We start from the raw sequence: 15,905 nt of genomic DNA, 5'->3' as shown, positions 1-15,905 counted from the left end.
ACAGGATCAGTCCCAGTTAGTCAGCTGGTCAGTGAAGGCATCAAATTACTCTGATGCTCGGATACGTAGACGTCCAGAGTGAAGTGATAATCTGCAGCAGGACCCAAAGTGTAAAAAAACAAAAACATAAAAACAGTCAGGCCTTCCAAGACTGCAACGTCTGGTTCTGGTCAATAGGGGGAGCTAAATGCATGATCAGATCAGAGCCGTATATTAGAGAGTCTGGCCAACTCAAACCATGGGCGCCATGTTAGATACATCAGAGGGAAGATTCTACAGTTAAATCCTATGGGGCAGATGTGCTGTGTTGAAATAAATGTCTTATTTTCACCATTTACGGGCCTATAAATGCTATTGCCAACATCTGTCAATATGTAAAAGTGCCTCACTTAAATATCCCAGCGTCTACTTACTTTAAATATCTTAAATGAGCCTGTAAAAATGCTTTCTAGCCCAATCACCTGATCAGTTGTGGAGCTGTGTTTACCTTCTCCTCAGTCTTCATGTTCATCCATCACCATTAAAATGGCCTTTCTAACTTCACTTGTTGAGGAGTAGCTGCGTCGTCTCCTCAGTCCTAACTTTCAGGGTTCTGAGGGACACGTTAATGTCACGATGGGTTGAAATCATATCAAGAATGACATTATATGTATGTCCTCTTCAGTGATGCTGGTAACGTTACTCTAATCTGACCACTTTTTTCAGTAACAGGTTTTATGTTACTTGTTGTTGATAAAGAGAAATGCAACCAGATTTTTCTTGTTTTTTTTTTGTTTTTTTTTAATTTTGCTAACAGGTAGCAGATGAAGAGAAGTCCTCAGCAGCAGCAGCAAAACAGATGATGCAGGGAATGGACCCCTGGCCCTCCAGATATCAGGTGGTACTGGTGTCCATCCAGATGACGACATGAGCTCAGTCCTGACCTGTTTGCAGGCGTCCTCCTGCTCCACTGGTCTCCGTCCAGCGGATTCCAGCAGAGTTAAACCCACAAACAGGCAGGAACAGGAAGTGTCCCCACATTTAGGTGACCCCCTCCTCCAATGCTCTCTGACTAGCAGCAACTGGTGGAGGAGGAGGTGTCCCCAGATGGAAGTAGCCAACCCCTCCACTGCTCTCTGACTAGCAGCAACAGCGGAGGGGAAGGGGAGGGGAAGTGGGTAACCTCCTGCCTGAGCTCTGAGGTGGATTCGTCTGAAAAGATAAGATAAGATAAGATAAGATAAGATAAGATAAGATAAGATAAGATAAGATAAGATAAGATAAGATTAGATTTAATTATCCCTGTGAGGAAATTAAGGTGTTGCAGTGTAAACTACAGAAAATAGAACAAGGTAAAACAATAGAAACACCAGATAGATGTTTGCATGTGTAAAATATATAACAGTAAATAACTATAAAAACTATTTACCAATGATGATGTAGATGTTCCACTTTAAAACACCAGTACTGTGGGGCTGGCTGGGCGGTTCTTGAAAATTCTGCCTATTGCCATGAAGAATTTTTTGATGGCACCAGGTTCCTGGGACTGTCTCTTCAGCTGTTTTTTCAGTGAAGACACGATGGCGTCTTCAATCTGTGGATCCCCTGAGACCATACGTATCCACAGGGTCGTCTTGGAGCAGTGAGACGTTTTCAGGATGTCTTTGTAAATGGCTTTGTCCACGTTCTTCAACCTGTCCAGGTTGACGTGAAGACCTTCGTACGGTGGCCCTGCATATGCACAAGTCACACTTTCAGCATGAGGACAACTTACATGTAATACCATGCAGTGTTAGTATTGTGTTGCTGTGTTTTGACCTTCATGGCCACCGTACCTTTGCTTTCGAGTTCATCCCAGATTCTGGTGAACAGCCGCTGGTGGATGACATGCAGGGAATCTGCAGCGGAGGTCATCTTGGACCTTTTAAGGGCCCGTGAAACCAGCTCCTCTGTCACACTGCTCACAAAGGATTTTTCATTCACTCTCATGTCCTCATGTCCAGATTTGTCCTCTAATGCAGAGGCGGACACGGAAGCTGTGTCCGGAGACACACAAACGTTCTCAGGGGTGACGTCTGTCAGGTTGGACATCTGGCTCGGGCCTGGATCAGGTCGCTCTTCGAAACTCTCTGGGTCGTCGCTTTGAAGAAGAAGAAGAAGAAGAAGAAGAAGAAGAAGAAGAAGTTTATTTCCAATATGGAGACAACGTAAATATAATATAAAATAAGGTAAAACATTTAAGCATAAGATAAATAATACATGTGCAAAAAGGAAATGAAACATTTTGTCCTACTTGTTGTTGACTCCAGATCTTCTTGACTCCACATCTTCTTGGTCTTGTTCAGGGAGTCTTGGCGTCGAAATGACCAGTTTCAGATGGAGACGATGACGTGTGCTCATCAGTCTCTTGTGCTCTGAGCACAGCATTTTAATGGTGCGGTCGACCATTTCCTTAACCATGGTAAGGAACTCAGTGCGGTACTGGACATATGGGGTCGGGTGACGGCTGGCAAAGACCATGCACTTGATGCACCCGACTGCCGCTACTCTGTACATGATTCTCCTCAGAGAGTCCAAGATCTGACGAAAGACCTTATCTGGAACAGCCAGGACTTGAGGAAGAGTCTGAGGTAGATTCTCCCCCAAACTAGATGACAGATGCTCCCAAGGCTGAACTCTACTCATCTCCTCCTCTGTCAGCGTTGGTTGGGTGATGAGCATGATGTCCATCAAGTCCATTAACAGCTGTCCCAGAATGAACCTACATAGATAGATAGATAGATAGATAGATAGATAGATAGATAGATAGATAGATAGATAGATAGATAGATAGATAGATAGATAGATAGATAGATAGATAGATAGATGCTTTATTCATCGTGAAGTGGGAAATTTTGCAGTTGCAGCAGCAATGTACGAGCACTCAACACCATACATACAATATACACAATATTTACAAGAGTTATAGAAATAAGTGAAGTACCTGGTCTTGTCGTCAGGGTTTCCTGTGAGCAAAAATGCCCACTGCTTCGGTTCCATGATCCCGAAGTAATAGTTCACCAGGTGGTGAATCACGTCCACTCTATTCAGAGGAGGACTGGTTGTTTGGTCCATGGCGTTGGGTGTCTTTGTTGCCATCACTCAAACGAGGTTTTGGTCTTGAAAATGTCTTTTCAGAAAAAGCGCTAGTAGTCACGACTGTCTTGTCAAAGTAATGAATACGAACTGAATGTGAAATAATTCCGTGAGCTATTTATACCCCTCCGGAATGCTCAGGTACCACAGGACTGTGACATCATCAGCGAGGTTCTAATGGATTGTGACATCATCAGTGAGGGACTAATAGAATGTGACATCATCAGTCAGGGCCGGGAGGATTTAATTCTATCCTGAGATCTACCTATCTACAGTGTCTATAAAATGAATAAATAAATATAAATACTTTACTCTCTGCCATCAAGGCTTTTCTGCTGAGAAGCTCCCACCACTGTGCTGATTTTCAGGAATCAGAAACACTATGTAAAATACTAAAAATACTGTGTACTGGTCACAACTTGGAAAATATGGCAGTTCTTTCATTTCAGTCCTCCCTAGGGTCAGCTTACTTGTCACTGGCAGTGCTGCTCTGCCTCAGACAAGAGAGTGAAGGTCTGTGAAAACACCCCTGATAGTAACGATGATGATGACGATGATATCTTGAGTAAGGTTCAAGGCTTCAAACTGCTTCTCGATTTTTGTTTATTACTACTAGTTTATAATCATCCCAGGGCCACATAGGGACGATAAAAGTGAGAAGTTTTACAATCAATCGATTCTATCAAAACCATGTTTTTTGATTAGGTGATAAATCTATTAATTATTTTTTCAGTAGTTAATTGATCCTTTGGTTATCCTACTAATAAATTCACTTATTCATTCATTATCCGTAACCTTTAATCCCCTAGAGCAGGGGTGCCCACACTATTTGGGCTTTTTGGGCCTTAAGTTTTTTTTGGGCACCCCTGCTCTAGAGGCTGGCAGGGGGCTGGAGCCAATCCAAGCTGTCATTAGGCTACAGGGCTACACCATGGACGGTCTGTCAGTCTGTCATGGGGCTAACACAGGAAACTAAAAACTGAACACTCATTACCTGCATGCTTATTATAGTTCAGTTAATATCAGTATCACTCCACTTGAGGGCAACATAAAGCAGAGACAGAGGGCGGAGCTACAAAAAACAAACAAAGAAAAAAGTGACGTAAATAACTTTGACTTTCTTGTGACAATACAGTGTTCTACTGGGAAATGTTTGCACCTGAGTTGTTGACTCAAGTCTGTTTTTATTGTAGAGGATGTGAGTTTCTAGTACTATTGATTTTACACTGATCAGCCACAACATTAAGACCACTGACAGGAGAAATAAATAACAATGATCATCTTGTGACAATCAAATACAATGTAATGCATCCTGACACAGACACACACACACAAACACTTTAGGAGCAACTAAAAACAAAAAACAACAACATGAAGAACAGCACAAGGTGTTGACTTGGCTTCCAAAGTCACTCGATCCAATATGATCAAGAGATCTGTGGGATGAGCTACAGAGGCCCCTCCCCATAAGACCTTAAGGCCGCCTGTGAGGGGCCGAGCTGCAAATCATGAGGAGTCACAGGTAGAAAAATAAGTCTTTTATTTACCCAAAAAAATGAGAAAAGCAATTTACAAAAAAACAAGCAATCAGAGGCTTGTATCACGAAATGAGCTCAGCTTACCCAGAGTTACTCCCAACCTATCCAGCTGAACCCATCCATCCCATAGGCTCAGCTTCAGTGTAACATTTCCCCTTCTCATTTACATGGTTACAGCAAACAAGAAGAAAAATATTTGGAGGCAGACAGGCATCAGAGCTCCTGCCCCTGTATACACCTCTGCAGAAGAGCTGGCCCCTTGCCAATGACAAGGGTCGCCCCACAGTGGACGGGGTGGAAGGTGGGGTGTCAAATGACTTCGGAGCTAACTCCTCCAAATATGTTGAAAGTATGTGTCCGTGTCAAATCTTTGGCGATTTAGATGAGGTCAATCTGTTTACATGTACATTTGTGTTGTGTCACAGTCCCATATTATACCACACACAGTTCAGAACACTCATAGCACCCATACTAACACAGGTCTATCGACTTTCCTCTCAGGTGATGGAGATACAAAGACAGTGGTGGTGACAGAGCCACCATCTGAAACTGTGTCTCTAATAGAGGAGTATCACACTCCTGTCACACACCAGCATATGACCCGTGACTGCTGGCACATGGCTAATGGGTGGCTCCTGCTGTACACTGTCTCTACAGGTGGTGGACCTAGGCCATGAGGAGACGCTGTCTGTGTCCTCTGAGAGAGCTGTGGAGGTATCACCTTAGCTTGTTTCGTACAGTCCAACTTGTGCACATCAACAGATGGTGGGAATATGGAGACTTGGGTGTAGCTAAACTGCAGTGGTCTACACACAGGGGTTGACAACTAAAGTGTTCAATATTTAATAACCCACTGCTGCCACTGCTGTGTTGACACTGCAGCAGGAAGCTGAGCCCCAAGCCTCCACATTCAGAGGGAGCAGACCGATGAGGTTTAACAGGGAATCAAAAAAGGTGATGTATCAACCACAACTGGCATGGGGAGGCCAGTGTGACATTTCCTCTCCTGCAATAGGAGATTATTAGATTATACACGTTCTGTGCTTTAATCTGTATGCTTCATGTTTCACTGGTTCGTACGTATCATACGTTGATAAATGTAAACAGTACTATTTGACAGGAAGACGTTATTGTTCAGGTTATCAACACCTTCTTCAATTCTTAATTCAAACACCTTCATTAAGCATCACTAATGTGTTTTATCCTGAAAATATGTTAAATAAAATGCATGGGGAAAACAAAACAGCTTCTTTCTTTATTCAAATAGTTGTGTGATGGCCTCCCTCACTGCCCGGCCAGTTGGATATTCTAGTGTGACTGGGTCCACAGTATCAGGGGGCTGGGGGTTTATCTTTGGCTCTCTCTCTTTTCTGATGGTGGCGATGTTGTGGAGCACGCAACATGCCGCAATAATTTTACAACCGCGGTCTGGGACCACCCTCAGACGTCGCAGGCAAGCAAAGCGGGCCTTAATGAGGCCAAAGGTGTTTTCGATTTTAACCCTGGTTTTGTTGTGGGCTGTATTAAAACGGGTCTGAGGTCCTGGTTCAGGGTCTGGGTAGGGAGTCATCAGGAAGGGGTGCAGGGCGTACCCCCGATCTCCAAGCAGCACTCCACTGAAGTCTCCTGTAGATGAAAGGAACACTGACAGGATCCATCACAGCTTGAAGCACATATTGTAACACAACATCACGCAATGTACAATTGCAATACCCTGCTGCAGCCTCTGGAAGAGTGTGGACTCGTGAAAAATCCGAGAATCATGCACAGAGCCAGGCCACTTGGCATCAAGGCTGGTGATGATGCTGTTAAAATCGCACGTCATCTGCAGAGACATTTGGCAACAGAAATCCCCTCGCATCACCACAACACTGATCACTGCAGCAACAATGCATATTTGCCAATTAAGCATCTCAAAATGCAGCGGTAAGAATATTCTTCTTCATATTTACCTGCACGTTGAGGCTGCGGCCATTATGTCGGTCAATGTAATCCCTCTCATCATCACCCAGAGGTGCAGAGATGGGGATGAGGGTGCCATCAATGCACCCGAGCACCCTGGGGAAACCTGTGGTAAGAGTGAGCTGCATTCACTGTGCTACATTACAAGTCCACACGCGTAGTCTAGTATGGTCTGTGGATTAAAGAATAGACCCGACTCTGAGTCAGTGTCACCAAGTCCCTTTGGTGTCTCATCAGTATTACTGTCATCATGAGATTATGAGGTTTAATTGTAAATAGCCAAACATTTACATTCACATATATCAGTACCATAAGTCTCTTTAAATGCGTTTCCCTGAGTGAGTGGTAAAAATACATACATTTTAAATATTTAAATAATTTTTTGTCAACGTTGTCATAAACAGGTATCATATCTATCTGTTTGGGTGAAAATTTATCTAAGCGGGAGACAGCAGTTTGTGAAATTGGGTGACTGTGTTTCTCTGTGTTTGTGGGGTACCCCAGGGGTCAGTGTTGGGCCCTAAGTTTTTCATTTTGTACATCAATGACATATGTAAGATCTCTAACGTATTGCATTTCGTGTTGTTTGCAGACGACACAAATATTTCCTATTCCGGGGATAATTATATCTCATGTTTGTCTTATTGTCTTTTTTTATTATGTTGTTTCATATTCGAAATAAACACTTCAATAAAATCAATCAAATCAAACAGGTTCTTTGATCAAAATGCATTTATAAGACAAAGTTTATTAAAACATGAGCTTGGCCAACATGTTTTTTAACAGTCTTAAATTTAACAGAACTCCTCTCACCTGCGATGGCGTAAAATCCTTCTTTTATTTGCTGTATCGGCAAGTGTCCCGGAAAGACGATGAAGTCATCAGTCAAGTTTGTCAGGGCGGAGGACACTTGATGCACGGCTCGACAGACGGTGCTTTTGCTGAGACGCTCAGCATCTCCGACGGAGTACATGTAGCTGCCGGTGGCGTAAAACCGCATAGCGATGCACACGGTCTGCGGGACCGTGAGGGCTGCACTCCTGCGGGTCGCACGGCCAACATACGGCTCCAGGATCTCACAGAGGTACGTCAGACTGGGCCGTGAGAACCCGTACCTCTCATAGAGGTAGTCATCACTGTGGTCTAATGGATCCGACCGATCCTGGAAGATGCGTTCACGCTGTAACGCTCTTCTAATGATTTGGGCTCCAATATCAATCGGGTCTTCAATGAAAGGACACGCCATCCCGTCCCGAACAGCTGATTGGGCCGGTGGGCGGAGCCTTTTACCGGATTCAGATCAATCCGTGAAAGTTACCCTGACCCGAAGCAGGTGAGACGCTCAGAGTGGGTTACCATGGTAACGTACCTCGATAAGAATGAATCCAGCTTCGTGATACCGGAAACATGTGGGGTTAACCCTGAAGTTACCTCGCTAAGTCCGTAATCCTGCTTCGTGATACAGACCTCAGGTTCTGAGCCCGTAAAATAGGTCAAATAAACAAAACTGAACTCAGGCGACTACATAGTAAAGCAATTTAACAAAACTCAACAGACCGAACGAGCAGAGAACAAAGAGGACTTATATAGTGGCTGATCAGGCCAAGTACACACACAGGGAATAACATAAAACACTAACACATTAACTAACAACAAAATAACAACACAGGAGAGTTTGTCTACCAGTTAGATAAACATACGATTAAATCAAACCCAAAATATTCAAATAACAAATTTAAACCTGATGGAATACACAAAATATTTAAACTTAATAACTCTAATCCCCCCCTGTTGTAACAGGCTCTTGGTACGGCCTTATTAGCACTTCCTGTATTTAAACTAAAATGTGTCAGTGCACAGGGGTGACCAACTCTGCTGTGGATGTGTGACTACAGGTAACAACATTGTGTTTCCAGACACCACAAGACACCCTCAGAAGACACACATCCATTCTCTGATGAGTCACAACTCTTATGGGGGCACAAGGGAGACCTACATGATATTAGGACAGTGGTCATGATGTTATGCCTGACTGGTGTAGGTTTTCAAAAAAAAAAAAAAAAAGTCTCTGCTGCTGTTAACAATGAGAATTTCTCAATGAATAAAGGAATATCATATCTTTATTAACATGCTTGTGTCTTTCTGAGTTGTCCCACTGTGTGACCAAACGTTGGATCAAAGAACACGTTTACAGCGTAATCCTGAATGTTTTCAATCTTATTCAATTGCTCTTCTATTTGTCTTTATTTATTATTCTGTTGGACTCTTTGAATTTCTTATAAAGATGTGTTAGAGATCTGTCTATTTATTTATTAGCTTCTAATTTTATGTTATGTTTTATGTTATTGTAAGTTATTATTATTAATGTTGTTTTATGGTTTTGTTATTTAATTTTGTCTTGTTATTTTTATTGTAATATAGTTTTCATTTATTCAGTTTCAGACTGAAGAGACTGTAACTCCTCAGCAAAATTAGGAGTTTTGAGGCTGTTCAATTTAGATTATAATGATAACATTAATAATAACAACAACAAACATAATATGTATTTTTGTATTGTCAGAGCAGAGGTTACTGGATTTGTTCTTCTCAAGTGATCAATGTGATTACAAATAAAGTGCATAAACGACAAAGCTGCAAACAAAGAAGGTTTATTTACAATACATACACAACTATATATACAACCAGGACACGTCACTGGTCTTGCTGCCTCCTCTTCATTTCCTCCCTCCACTCCTCCAGTCTTTCCACCGGCAGCAGCACAGTATGACACACATGTGATGCGAGTGTGACCAGTGTCAAGCTTTTTCGGCTGCCCACACTTCTTGCAGGTGTATTGTGCTGCCTGCCGGCGGCTCCAGTCTCCTGTTGGCCCGCCTTCCTTCTTCCTGTAAGTGGTTGTCCTCGGTACACGAACTGGTCCAAGAAGTGGAAGTGGAGCAGCAAAGGCAGACGGGGCAGTGGCGCTGGATGCTGGAGGGAGAGGAGGGAGTGTGCCGTCACATACAAGACGAGGGGGTGGCGGCGGCGGCAGACCTCTCCAGAACGGTACTGGTCGATCGTCTGGGTCCTCAAATTTAAAGGGCGGTGCCTAACTATCTGAAGGCCAAGCAGCCTTTGGCTCTTCTGATTGAGGACGTGCTTAAGGTGGCCACAGAGTCCTCGGAGCAGCTGAGGACACTCATGAGGACCAGCCTGTACTTGTCACCAACGTTGGTAACCCAGGCGGCCATGTCTGAAGCGGTACCTGCGAGCTTCTTCGTCACCTGGACATAAAGACACAGAGTTGTGGCGTCAGAGCAGCTGTGAGAACATGATGAATAAAGTGTAATAGGCACTGGAAAACATTTCTCAGCTTTTTGGTTGAATCTATCTTCAGGATGGACCCGAAGGTGAAAGTGATCCTGGCCTGTACTCCTCCAGCCGTGACAGCACGTCAAAGCTGCAGAGAGTAAACAGCCAGAGCAGCTGTGGCACAGGCGGCATTGGAGGCGTTGGTGGAAACTGCCCCTTCATGGTGCAAAAAGCCAGAAACTACCTCGCACGCGCCGAGGAAGTGGATCACTCTCCACATCCAGGCCTCCGAATGCAGCTACCGCAGGGTGTTGTACAGCCGGTTGGCACTGTTGCCAAGAGTGCGAGACCTCAGCTGTACAATCACCCTCTGGTCACAGGACAGCCTGCAACAACAAAACACAACCCAATCAGCACGGAAACACATCAAAGATCAAGTTGTAACATGTTTGTAATTCTGTAAGTGGGTGGCAGCTGCCGTATGATGCCCTGTGAAAACCCTCCAACCTTCTCCTTACACTGACGGCACTCCAGGTTCTCAGTGGTCATAAGGTACCACATGTTGATGAAATGGGTTTAATGTCGTCCAGACTCCAGTCTCATGTCCTCTAATAATGTTTATAGAAGGGAAAAGACAAGTCAACATGAATTCAGGTTTTTCTCTGGTACAAACAAAACATCTCCTCAATATTTGCTTCACTGTTAGTTTTGGGCGGAAGAGCTGGTCTGAAGGAGGCTGTAATTAAAAACAAGAAAGGAGACATCAAGTCAATGGAGAACACAGGAGTCAAAGTTCTGTACTTCACACATGCTGAACTGTAGCTCACCTGGAACCACAGGCTTCAGGGCTGCCAGCTTCCTGACCTTGGCCGTGGTTTCCGCTGCAGAAAGAGAACGTCGCCTGCTGACAAAAGCTGAAAATCTGAAAAGTGACAGCACAGCAAGTAAATTTATGTCATTTAAATAGCACCTTAAAAGCAAAGAGCACACTAAATACTTCTAATACTGCAAAGTGAAATACATACTGCAATGCACTTTTGCTTGTCTGCCGAGCAGAGATAGAGGCTGTGGTGGTGGTGCTGCTGCTGCTTGTGGTGGTGGAGGTGGAGGTGGTGGTGGTGCTCCTGCTGTTGGCTGTAGCTGTGGTGGTGGTAGCTGCAGCACTCGCTCCATCTCTGTCTCTGCCTCTGTCTCTGTCTCTGGACATAGCGGACAGCGTTCTCCATCTGCGCGCCAGGAGCTGGTGCCTTCCTCCGCAGGTAGTTGACAAATCTGTGCAGATCAGACAAAATGTCAAGATGAAAATCAGTAACTCTGTGTGATAATTACACTGGTAGACATTCACATTTTTCACATTTACATACGGGATCTTGAAGCGGTCCTCAGACTCATAGAGGCTCTGCAGGGTCTCAAAATGGTGAAAATTAAACTAGTCTTACTGCTATTTAGTATCATCATCATTGTCATCATCATGAAATTAGCGCACTAGCCAATAATTTAGTAGTAACTAAGGCAAAGTTATGTGTCAATTAAATTAGGTCATCTCTATCTATATTGACATAAATTACATCGAGGTGAAGTTGGTTTGATATCGGATATTCGACAGATATTCAAAATAAGTAACAGTGTCTTTTTTTTTAATACCTCCTAAGCCATGTGACCTATTGACTCCAAAGCAATGCAGAATAGTTCTCCTATGTAGTACCAACCACACACACCTTTTTTTTTTTACACCCATTGTATGCACACTCTATTTTATATGATTCTTTTAAGGAAAAGACTTTCCTACTTTCCTTATATTTCCTATAAGGAATTGTCTCTTTTTTTCAATACCTCCCAAGCCGTGTGACCTAGTTGGTACACACAGCACACACAGCACAGCATGCTGCTCACCTCCAACCAGGGGGCTCCTGACTTCCTATGTTACTGTTGCTAGGTTAGCCATGTGTAGGGTGTTCATACCCATAAACCTGTAATAACTGAGTCTAAATCAGTCACAACCCCACAGATAAACCGGCTTTGGTGTAAGTTATAAGTTGTCCTCTCGTCTTTTTCCTAAGCTGAATTGCAGTTAAATCTAAAACGCTTTATTGGGAACACCTGTGCAATTTAATCTGCGTTGCAAACGCTGGATGAAATCCAGTTTGCCACAAATGTTCAACCATGTAGCAGCATCTATACAGCAGCTTTACACACATGTCTTTGCTGTGAAAAGTACGGTGGCCCTGAAGGTCAGAACACAACATTTCTGGGTAGGGACAACACTTCTTGTTTCTAATTGGACAGAACCGGTGCTAAAATACAAGTTGATGTGACTGGTTGTTTCGCTACCAGTCAAGAAATGAGGCTTTGTGAATCAGCTACGTGGAAGTGTAGACACGGTGATGTGCGCTTCGAAAGCAGACAACATGTGCTCGTGTCCACATTGTGGAAAGAATTATGAGTCGCTGCCATGTCAGCTGCATAATTTGTCCATGTGTGTGCAGCTCTGATATTATGGCCCTTCTAACTTCACTTGTTGAGGAGCAGCTGCATCGTCTCCTCAGTCCTAACTGGGTCGAAATCATATCAAGAATGACATTATATGTATGTCCTCTTCAGTGATGCTGGTAATGTTACTCTAATTTGACCACTTTTTTCAGTAACAGGTTTTATGTAACTTGTTTTACATAAAGAGAAATGCAACCAAATTTTTGTTGTTGTTTTTTTATCTTGCTAACAGGTAGCAGATGAAGAGAAGTCCTCAGCAGCAGCAGCAGAACAGATGATGCAGGGAATGGACCCCTGGCCCTCCAGATGTCAGGTGGTACTGGTGTCCATCCAGGTGACGACATGAGCTCAGTCCTGACCTGTTTGCAGGCGTCCTCCTGCTCCACTGGTCTCCGTCCAGCGGATTCCAGCAGAGTTAAACCCACAAACAGGCAGGAACAGGAAGTGTCCCCACATTTAGGTGACCCCCTCCTCCACTGCTCTCTGACTTGCAGCAACTAGTGGAGGAGAAGGTGTCCCCAGATGGAAGTAGCCAACCCCTCCACTGCTCTCTGACTAGCAGCAACAGTGGAGGGGAAGGGGAGGAGAAGTGGGTAACCTCCTGCCTGAGCTCTGAGGTGGATTCGTCTAGGAAGATAAGATAAGATAAGATAAGATAAGATAAGATAAGATAAGATAAGATAAGATAAGATAAGATAAGATAAGATAAGATAAGATAAGATAAGATAAGATTTAATTATCCCTGTGAGGAAATTAAGGTGTTGCAGTGTAAACTACAGAAAATAGAACAAGGTAAAACAATAGAAACACCAGATAGATGTTTGCATGTGTAAAATATATAACAGTAAATATGTCCAAAAACTATTTACCAATGATGATGTGGATGTTCCACTTTAAAACACCAGTACTGTGGGGCTGGCTGGGCGGTTCTTGAAAATTCTGCCTATTGCCGTGAAGAATTTTTTGATGGCACCAGGTTCCTGGGACTGTCTCTTCAGCTGGTTTTTCAGTGAAGACACGATGGCGTCTTCAATCTGTGGATCCCCTGAGACCATACGTATCCACAGGGTCGTCTTGGAGCAGTGAGACGTTTTCAGGATGTCTTTGTAAATGGCTTTGTCCACGTTCTTCAACCTGTCCAGGTTGACGTGAAGACCTTCGTACGGTGGCCCTGCATATGCACAAGTCACACTTTCAGCATGAGGACAACTTACATGTAATACCATGCAGCGTTAGTATTATGTTGCTGTGTTTTGACCTTCAGGGCCACCATACCTTTGCTTTCGAGTTCATCCCAGATTCTGGTGAACAGCCGCTGGTGGATGTCATGCAGGGAATCTGCAGCGGAGGTCATCTTGGACCTTTTAAGGGTCCGTGAAACCAGCTCCTCTGTCACACTGCTCACAAAGGATTTTTCATTCACTCTCATGTCCTCGTGTCCAGATTCGTCTTCTAATGCAGAGGCGGACACGGAAGCTGTGTCCGGAGACACACAAACGTCTACAGGGGTGACGTCTGTCAGGTCGGGTGTCTGGCTCAGGTCTGGATGAGGTCTCTCCTCGAAACTCTCTGGGTCGTCGCTTTGAAGAAGAAGAAGAAGAAGAAGAAGAAGAAGTTTATTTCCAATATGGAGACAAAGTAAATATAATATAAAATAAGGTAAAACATTTAAGCATAAGATAAATAATACATGTGCAAAAAGGAAATGAAACATTTTGTCCTACTTGTTGTTGACTCCAGATCTTCTTGACTCCACATCTTCTTGGTCTTGTTCAGGGAGTCTTGGAGTCGAAATGACCAGTTTCAGATGGAGACGATGACTTGTGCTCATCAGTCTCTTGTGCTCTGAGCACAGCATTTTAATGGTGCGGTCGACCATTTCCTTAACCATGGTAAGGACTTCAGTGCGGTACTGGACATATGGGGTCGGGTGACGGCTGGCAAAGACCATGCACTTGATGCACCCGACTGCCGCTACTCTGTACATGATTCTCCTCAGAGAATCCAAGATCTGACGAAAGACCTTATCTGGAACAGCCAGGACTTGAGGAAGAGTCTGAGGTAGTGTCTCCCCCAAACTAGATGACAGATGCTCCCAAGGCTGAACTCTACTCATCTCCTCCTCTGTCAGCGTTGGTTGGGTGATGAGCATGATGTCCATCAAGTCCATTAACAGCTGTCCCAGAATGAACCTACATAGATAGATAGATAGATAGATATAGATAGATAGATAGATAGATAGATAGATAGATAGATAGATAGTTATATATAGATGATAGTGGGAAGTAATTTTGCAGTTGCAGCAGCAATGTACGAGCACTCAACACCATACATACAATATACACAATATTTACAAGAGTTATAGAAATAAGTGAAGTACCTGGTCTTGTCGTCAGGGTTTCCTGTGAGCAAAAAGGCCCACTGCTTCGGTTCCATGATCCCGAAGTAATAGTTCACCAGGTGGTGAATCACGTCCACTCTAGTCAGAGGAGGACTGGTTGTTTGGTCCATGGCGTTGGGTGTCTTTGTTGCCATCACGCAAACGAGGTTTTGGTCTTGAAAATGTCTTTTCAGAAAAAGCGCTAGTAGTCACGACTGTCTTGTCAAAGTAATGAATACGAACTGAATGTGAAATAATTCCGTGAGCTATTTATACCCCTCCGGAATGCTCAGGTACCACAGGACTGTGACATCATCAGTGAGAGTCTAATGGACTGTGATATCATCAGTGAGGGACTAATAGAATGTGACATCATCAGTCAGGGCCGGGAGGATTTAATTCTATCCTGAGATCTACCTATCTACAGTGTCTATAAAATGAATAAATAAATATAAATACTTTACTCTTTGCCATCAAGGCTTTTCTGCTGAGAAGCTTCCCCTCAAAATGAAGCTCCCACCACTGTGCTGATTTTCAGGAATCAGAAACACTATGTAAAATACTAAAAATACTGTGTACTGGTCACAACTTGGAAAATATGGCAGTTCTTTCATTTCATGTGACTAACACAGAAAACTAAAAACTGAACACTAGTTAACCTAACCTAACAAGCATGTCAGTTTCCAACCCTCCAACCTAGCTGTGTCTAGTTTAGTCTAGTTGTGTTAATATGTTCAACCATTTGATTGAGAACCGTGTGAAAGGCGACACCAGAATGCCATAATAATGTATGAGTGTATATATTTTCAATTCCATTTGACAATATGAAATAGACAACGTCATAGATGTCCATGTTCACAGTATGCCCAATTAAATAAAAGAAAATGCACAACGCTTCTCAGTTCCATGTTTATTTGACACCCAACAAAATCCAATAAAAGCTTGAAGAATTAACATGTTTCACCATCAGCAAAAACACACTTTCTCTTAATAAAATGTAAAACTAGAAGATCAAGGTTCATAAAACGCAAGCGTTAGGGTTGAGGCGTGAATGATGAGTGAAAGGTCAGGAAACAACTACTTCACACATTGTGTGCTCATGTATTGGGAAACATAATCATTAAATAAAA

At 43.4% G+C, this 15,905-nt stretch overlaps 3 protein-coding genes across 3 annotated transcripts; all 3 read right to left on the bottom strand.

Moving 5' to 3' along the window:
- Positions 1-783: 783 nt before the first annotated feature.
- LOC125003898 lies at positions 784-3,210 on the bottom strand. Its single transcript, XM_047578150.1, has 5 exons — positions 2,963-3,210; positions 2,273-2,740; positions 1,815-2,119; positions 1,409-1,710; positions 784-1,191 (listed from the first exon to the last, which is right to left on the bottom strand). The coding sequence occupies exons 1-4, from the start codon at positions 3,115-3,117 to the stop codon at positions 1,433-1,435; spliced, it is 1,206 nt and encodes a 401-aa protein (XP_047434106.1). The 5' UTR covers positions 3,118-3,210; the 3' UTR covers positions 784-1,191; positions 1,409-1,432.
- A 1,427-nt stretch (positions 3,211-4,637) lies between these two features.
- Positions 4,638-8,188, bottom strand: LOC125003905 (putative nuclease HARBI1). Its single transcript, XM_047578164.1, has 4 exons — positions 7,428-8,188; positions 6,605-6,720; positions 6,366-6,477; positions 4,638-6,278 (listed from the first exon to the last, which is right to left on the bottom strand). Exons 1-4 carry the CDS (start codon positions 7,858-7,860, stop codon positions 5,908-5,910), a joined length of 1,032 nt encoding a protein of 343 aa, XP_047434120.1. The 5' UTR covers positions 7,861-8,188; the 3' UTR covers positions 4,638-5,907.
- Positions 8,189-12,609: 4,421 nt separating this feature from the next.
- LOC125003892 lies at positions 12,610-14,998 on the bottom strand. The gene is made up of 5 exons (XM_047578138.1): positions 14,776-14,998; positions 14,120-14,587; positions 13,671-13,975; positions 13,265-13,566; positions 12,610-13,022 (listed from the first exon to the last, which is right to left on the bottom strand). The coding sequence occupies exons 1-4, from the start codon at positions 14,928-14,930 to the stop codon at positions 13,289-13,291; spliced, it is 1,206 nt and encodes a 401-aa protein (XP_047434094.1). The 5' UTR covers positions 14,931-14,998; the 3' UTR covers positions 12,610-13,022; positions 13,265-13,288.
- Positions 14,999-15,905: the final 907 nt, after the last annotated feature.

This window comes from Mugil cephalus, chromosome 1 (genome assembly GCF_022458985.1).
Source record: "Mugil cephalus isolate CIBA_MC_2020 chromosome 1, CIBA_Mcephalus_1.1, whole genome shotgun sequence".
NCBI lineage: Eukaryota > Metazoa > Chordata > Actinopteri > Mugiliformes > Mugilidae > Mugil > Mugil cephalus.
This window is presented reverse-complemented; position numbering and strand designations above follow the sequence as displayed.

Excerpts from the sequence above, each read along its gene's own strand:
- LOC125003898 (XM_047578150.1), bottom strand. The coding sequence starts at position 3,117 with ATGGCAACAAAGACACCCAACGCCATGGACCAAACAACCAGTCCTCCT. Across the intron at positions 2,120-2,272 it reads AGATCTGGAGTCAACAACAA|CGACGACCCAGAGAGTTTCG; the intron begins GTAGGACAAAAT and ends TCTTCTTCAAAG. Across the intron at positions 1,711-1,814 it reads GGATGAACTCGAAAGCAAAG|GGCCACCGTACGAAGGTCTT; the intron begins GTACGGTGGCCA and ends GTGCATATGCAG.
- LOC125003905 (XM_047578164.1), bottom strand. The coding sequence starts at position 7,860 with ATGGCGTGTCCTTTCATTGAAGACCCGATTGATATTGGAGCCCAAATC. Across the intron at positions 6,478-6,604 it reads GCCGCAGCCTCAACGTGCAG|ATGACGTGCGATTTTAACAG; the intron begins GTAAATATGAAG and ends ATGTCTCTGCAG. Across the intron at positions 6,279-6,365 it reads CTTCCAGAGGCTGCAGCAGG|GAGACTTCAGTGGAGTGCTG; the intron begins GTATTGCAATTG and ends TTTCATCTACAG.
- LOC125003892 (XM_047578138.1), bottom strand. The coding sequence starts at position 14,930 with ATGGCAACAAAGACACCCAACGCCATGGACCAAACAACCAGTCCTCCT. Across the intron at positions 14,588-14,775 it reads AACCCTGACGACAAGACCAG|GTTCATTCTGGGACAGCTGT; the intron begins GTACTTCACTTA and ends CTATCTATGTAG. Across the intron at positions 13,567-13,670 it reads GGATGAACTCGAAAGCAAAG|GGCCACCGTACGAAGGTCTT; the intron begins GTATGGTGGCCC and ends GTGCATATGCAG.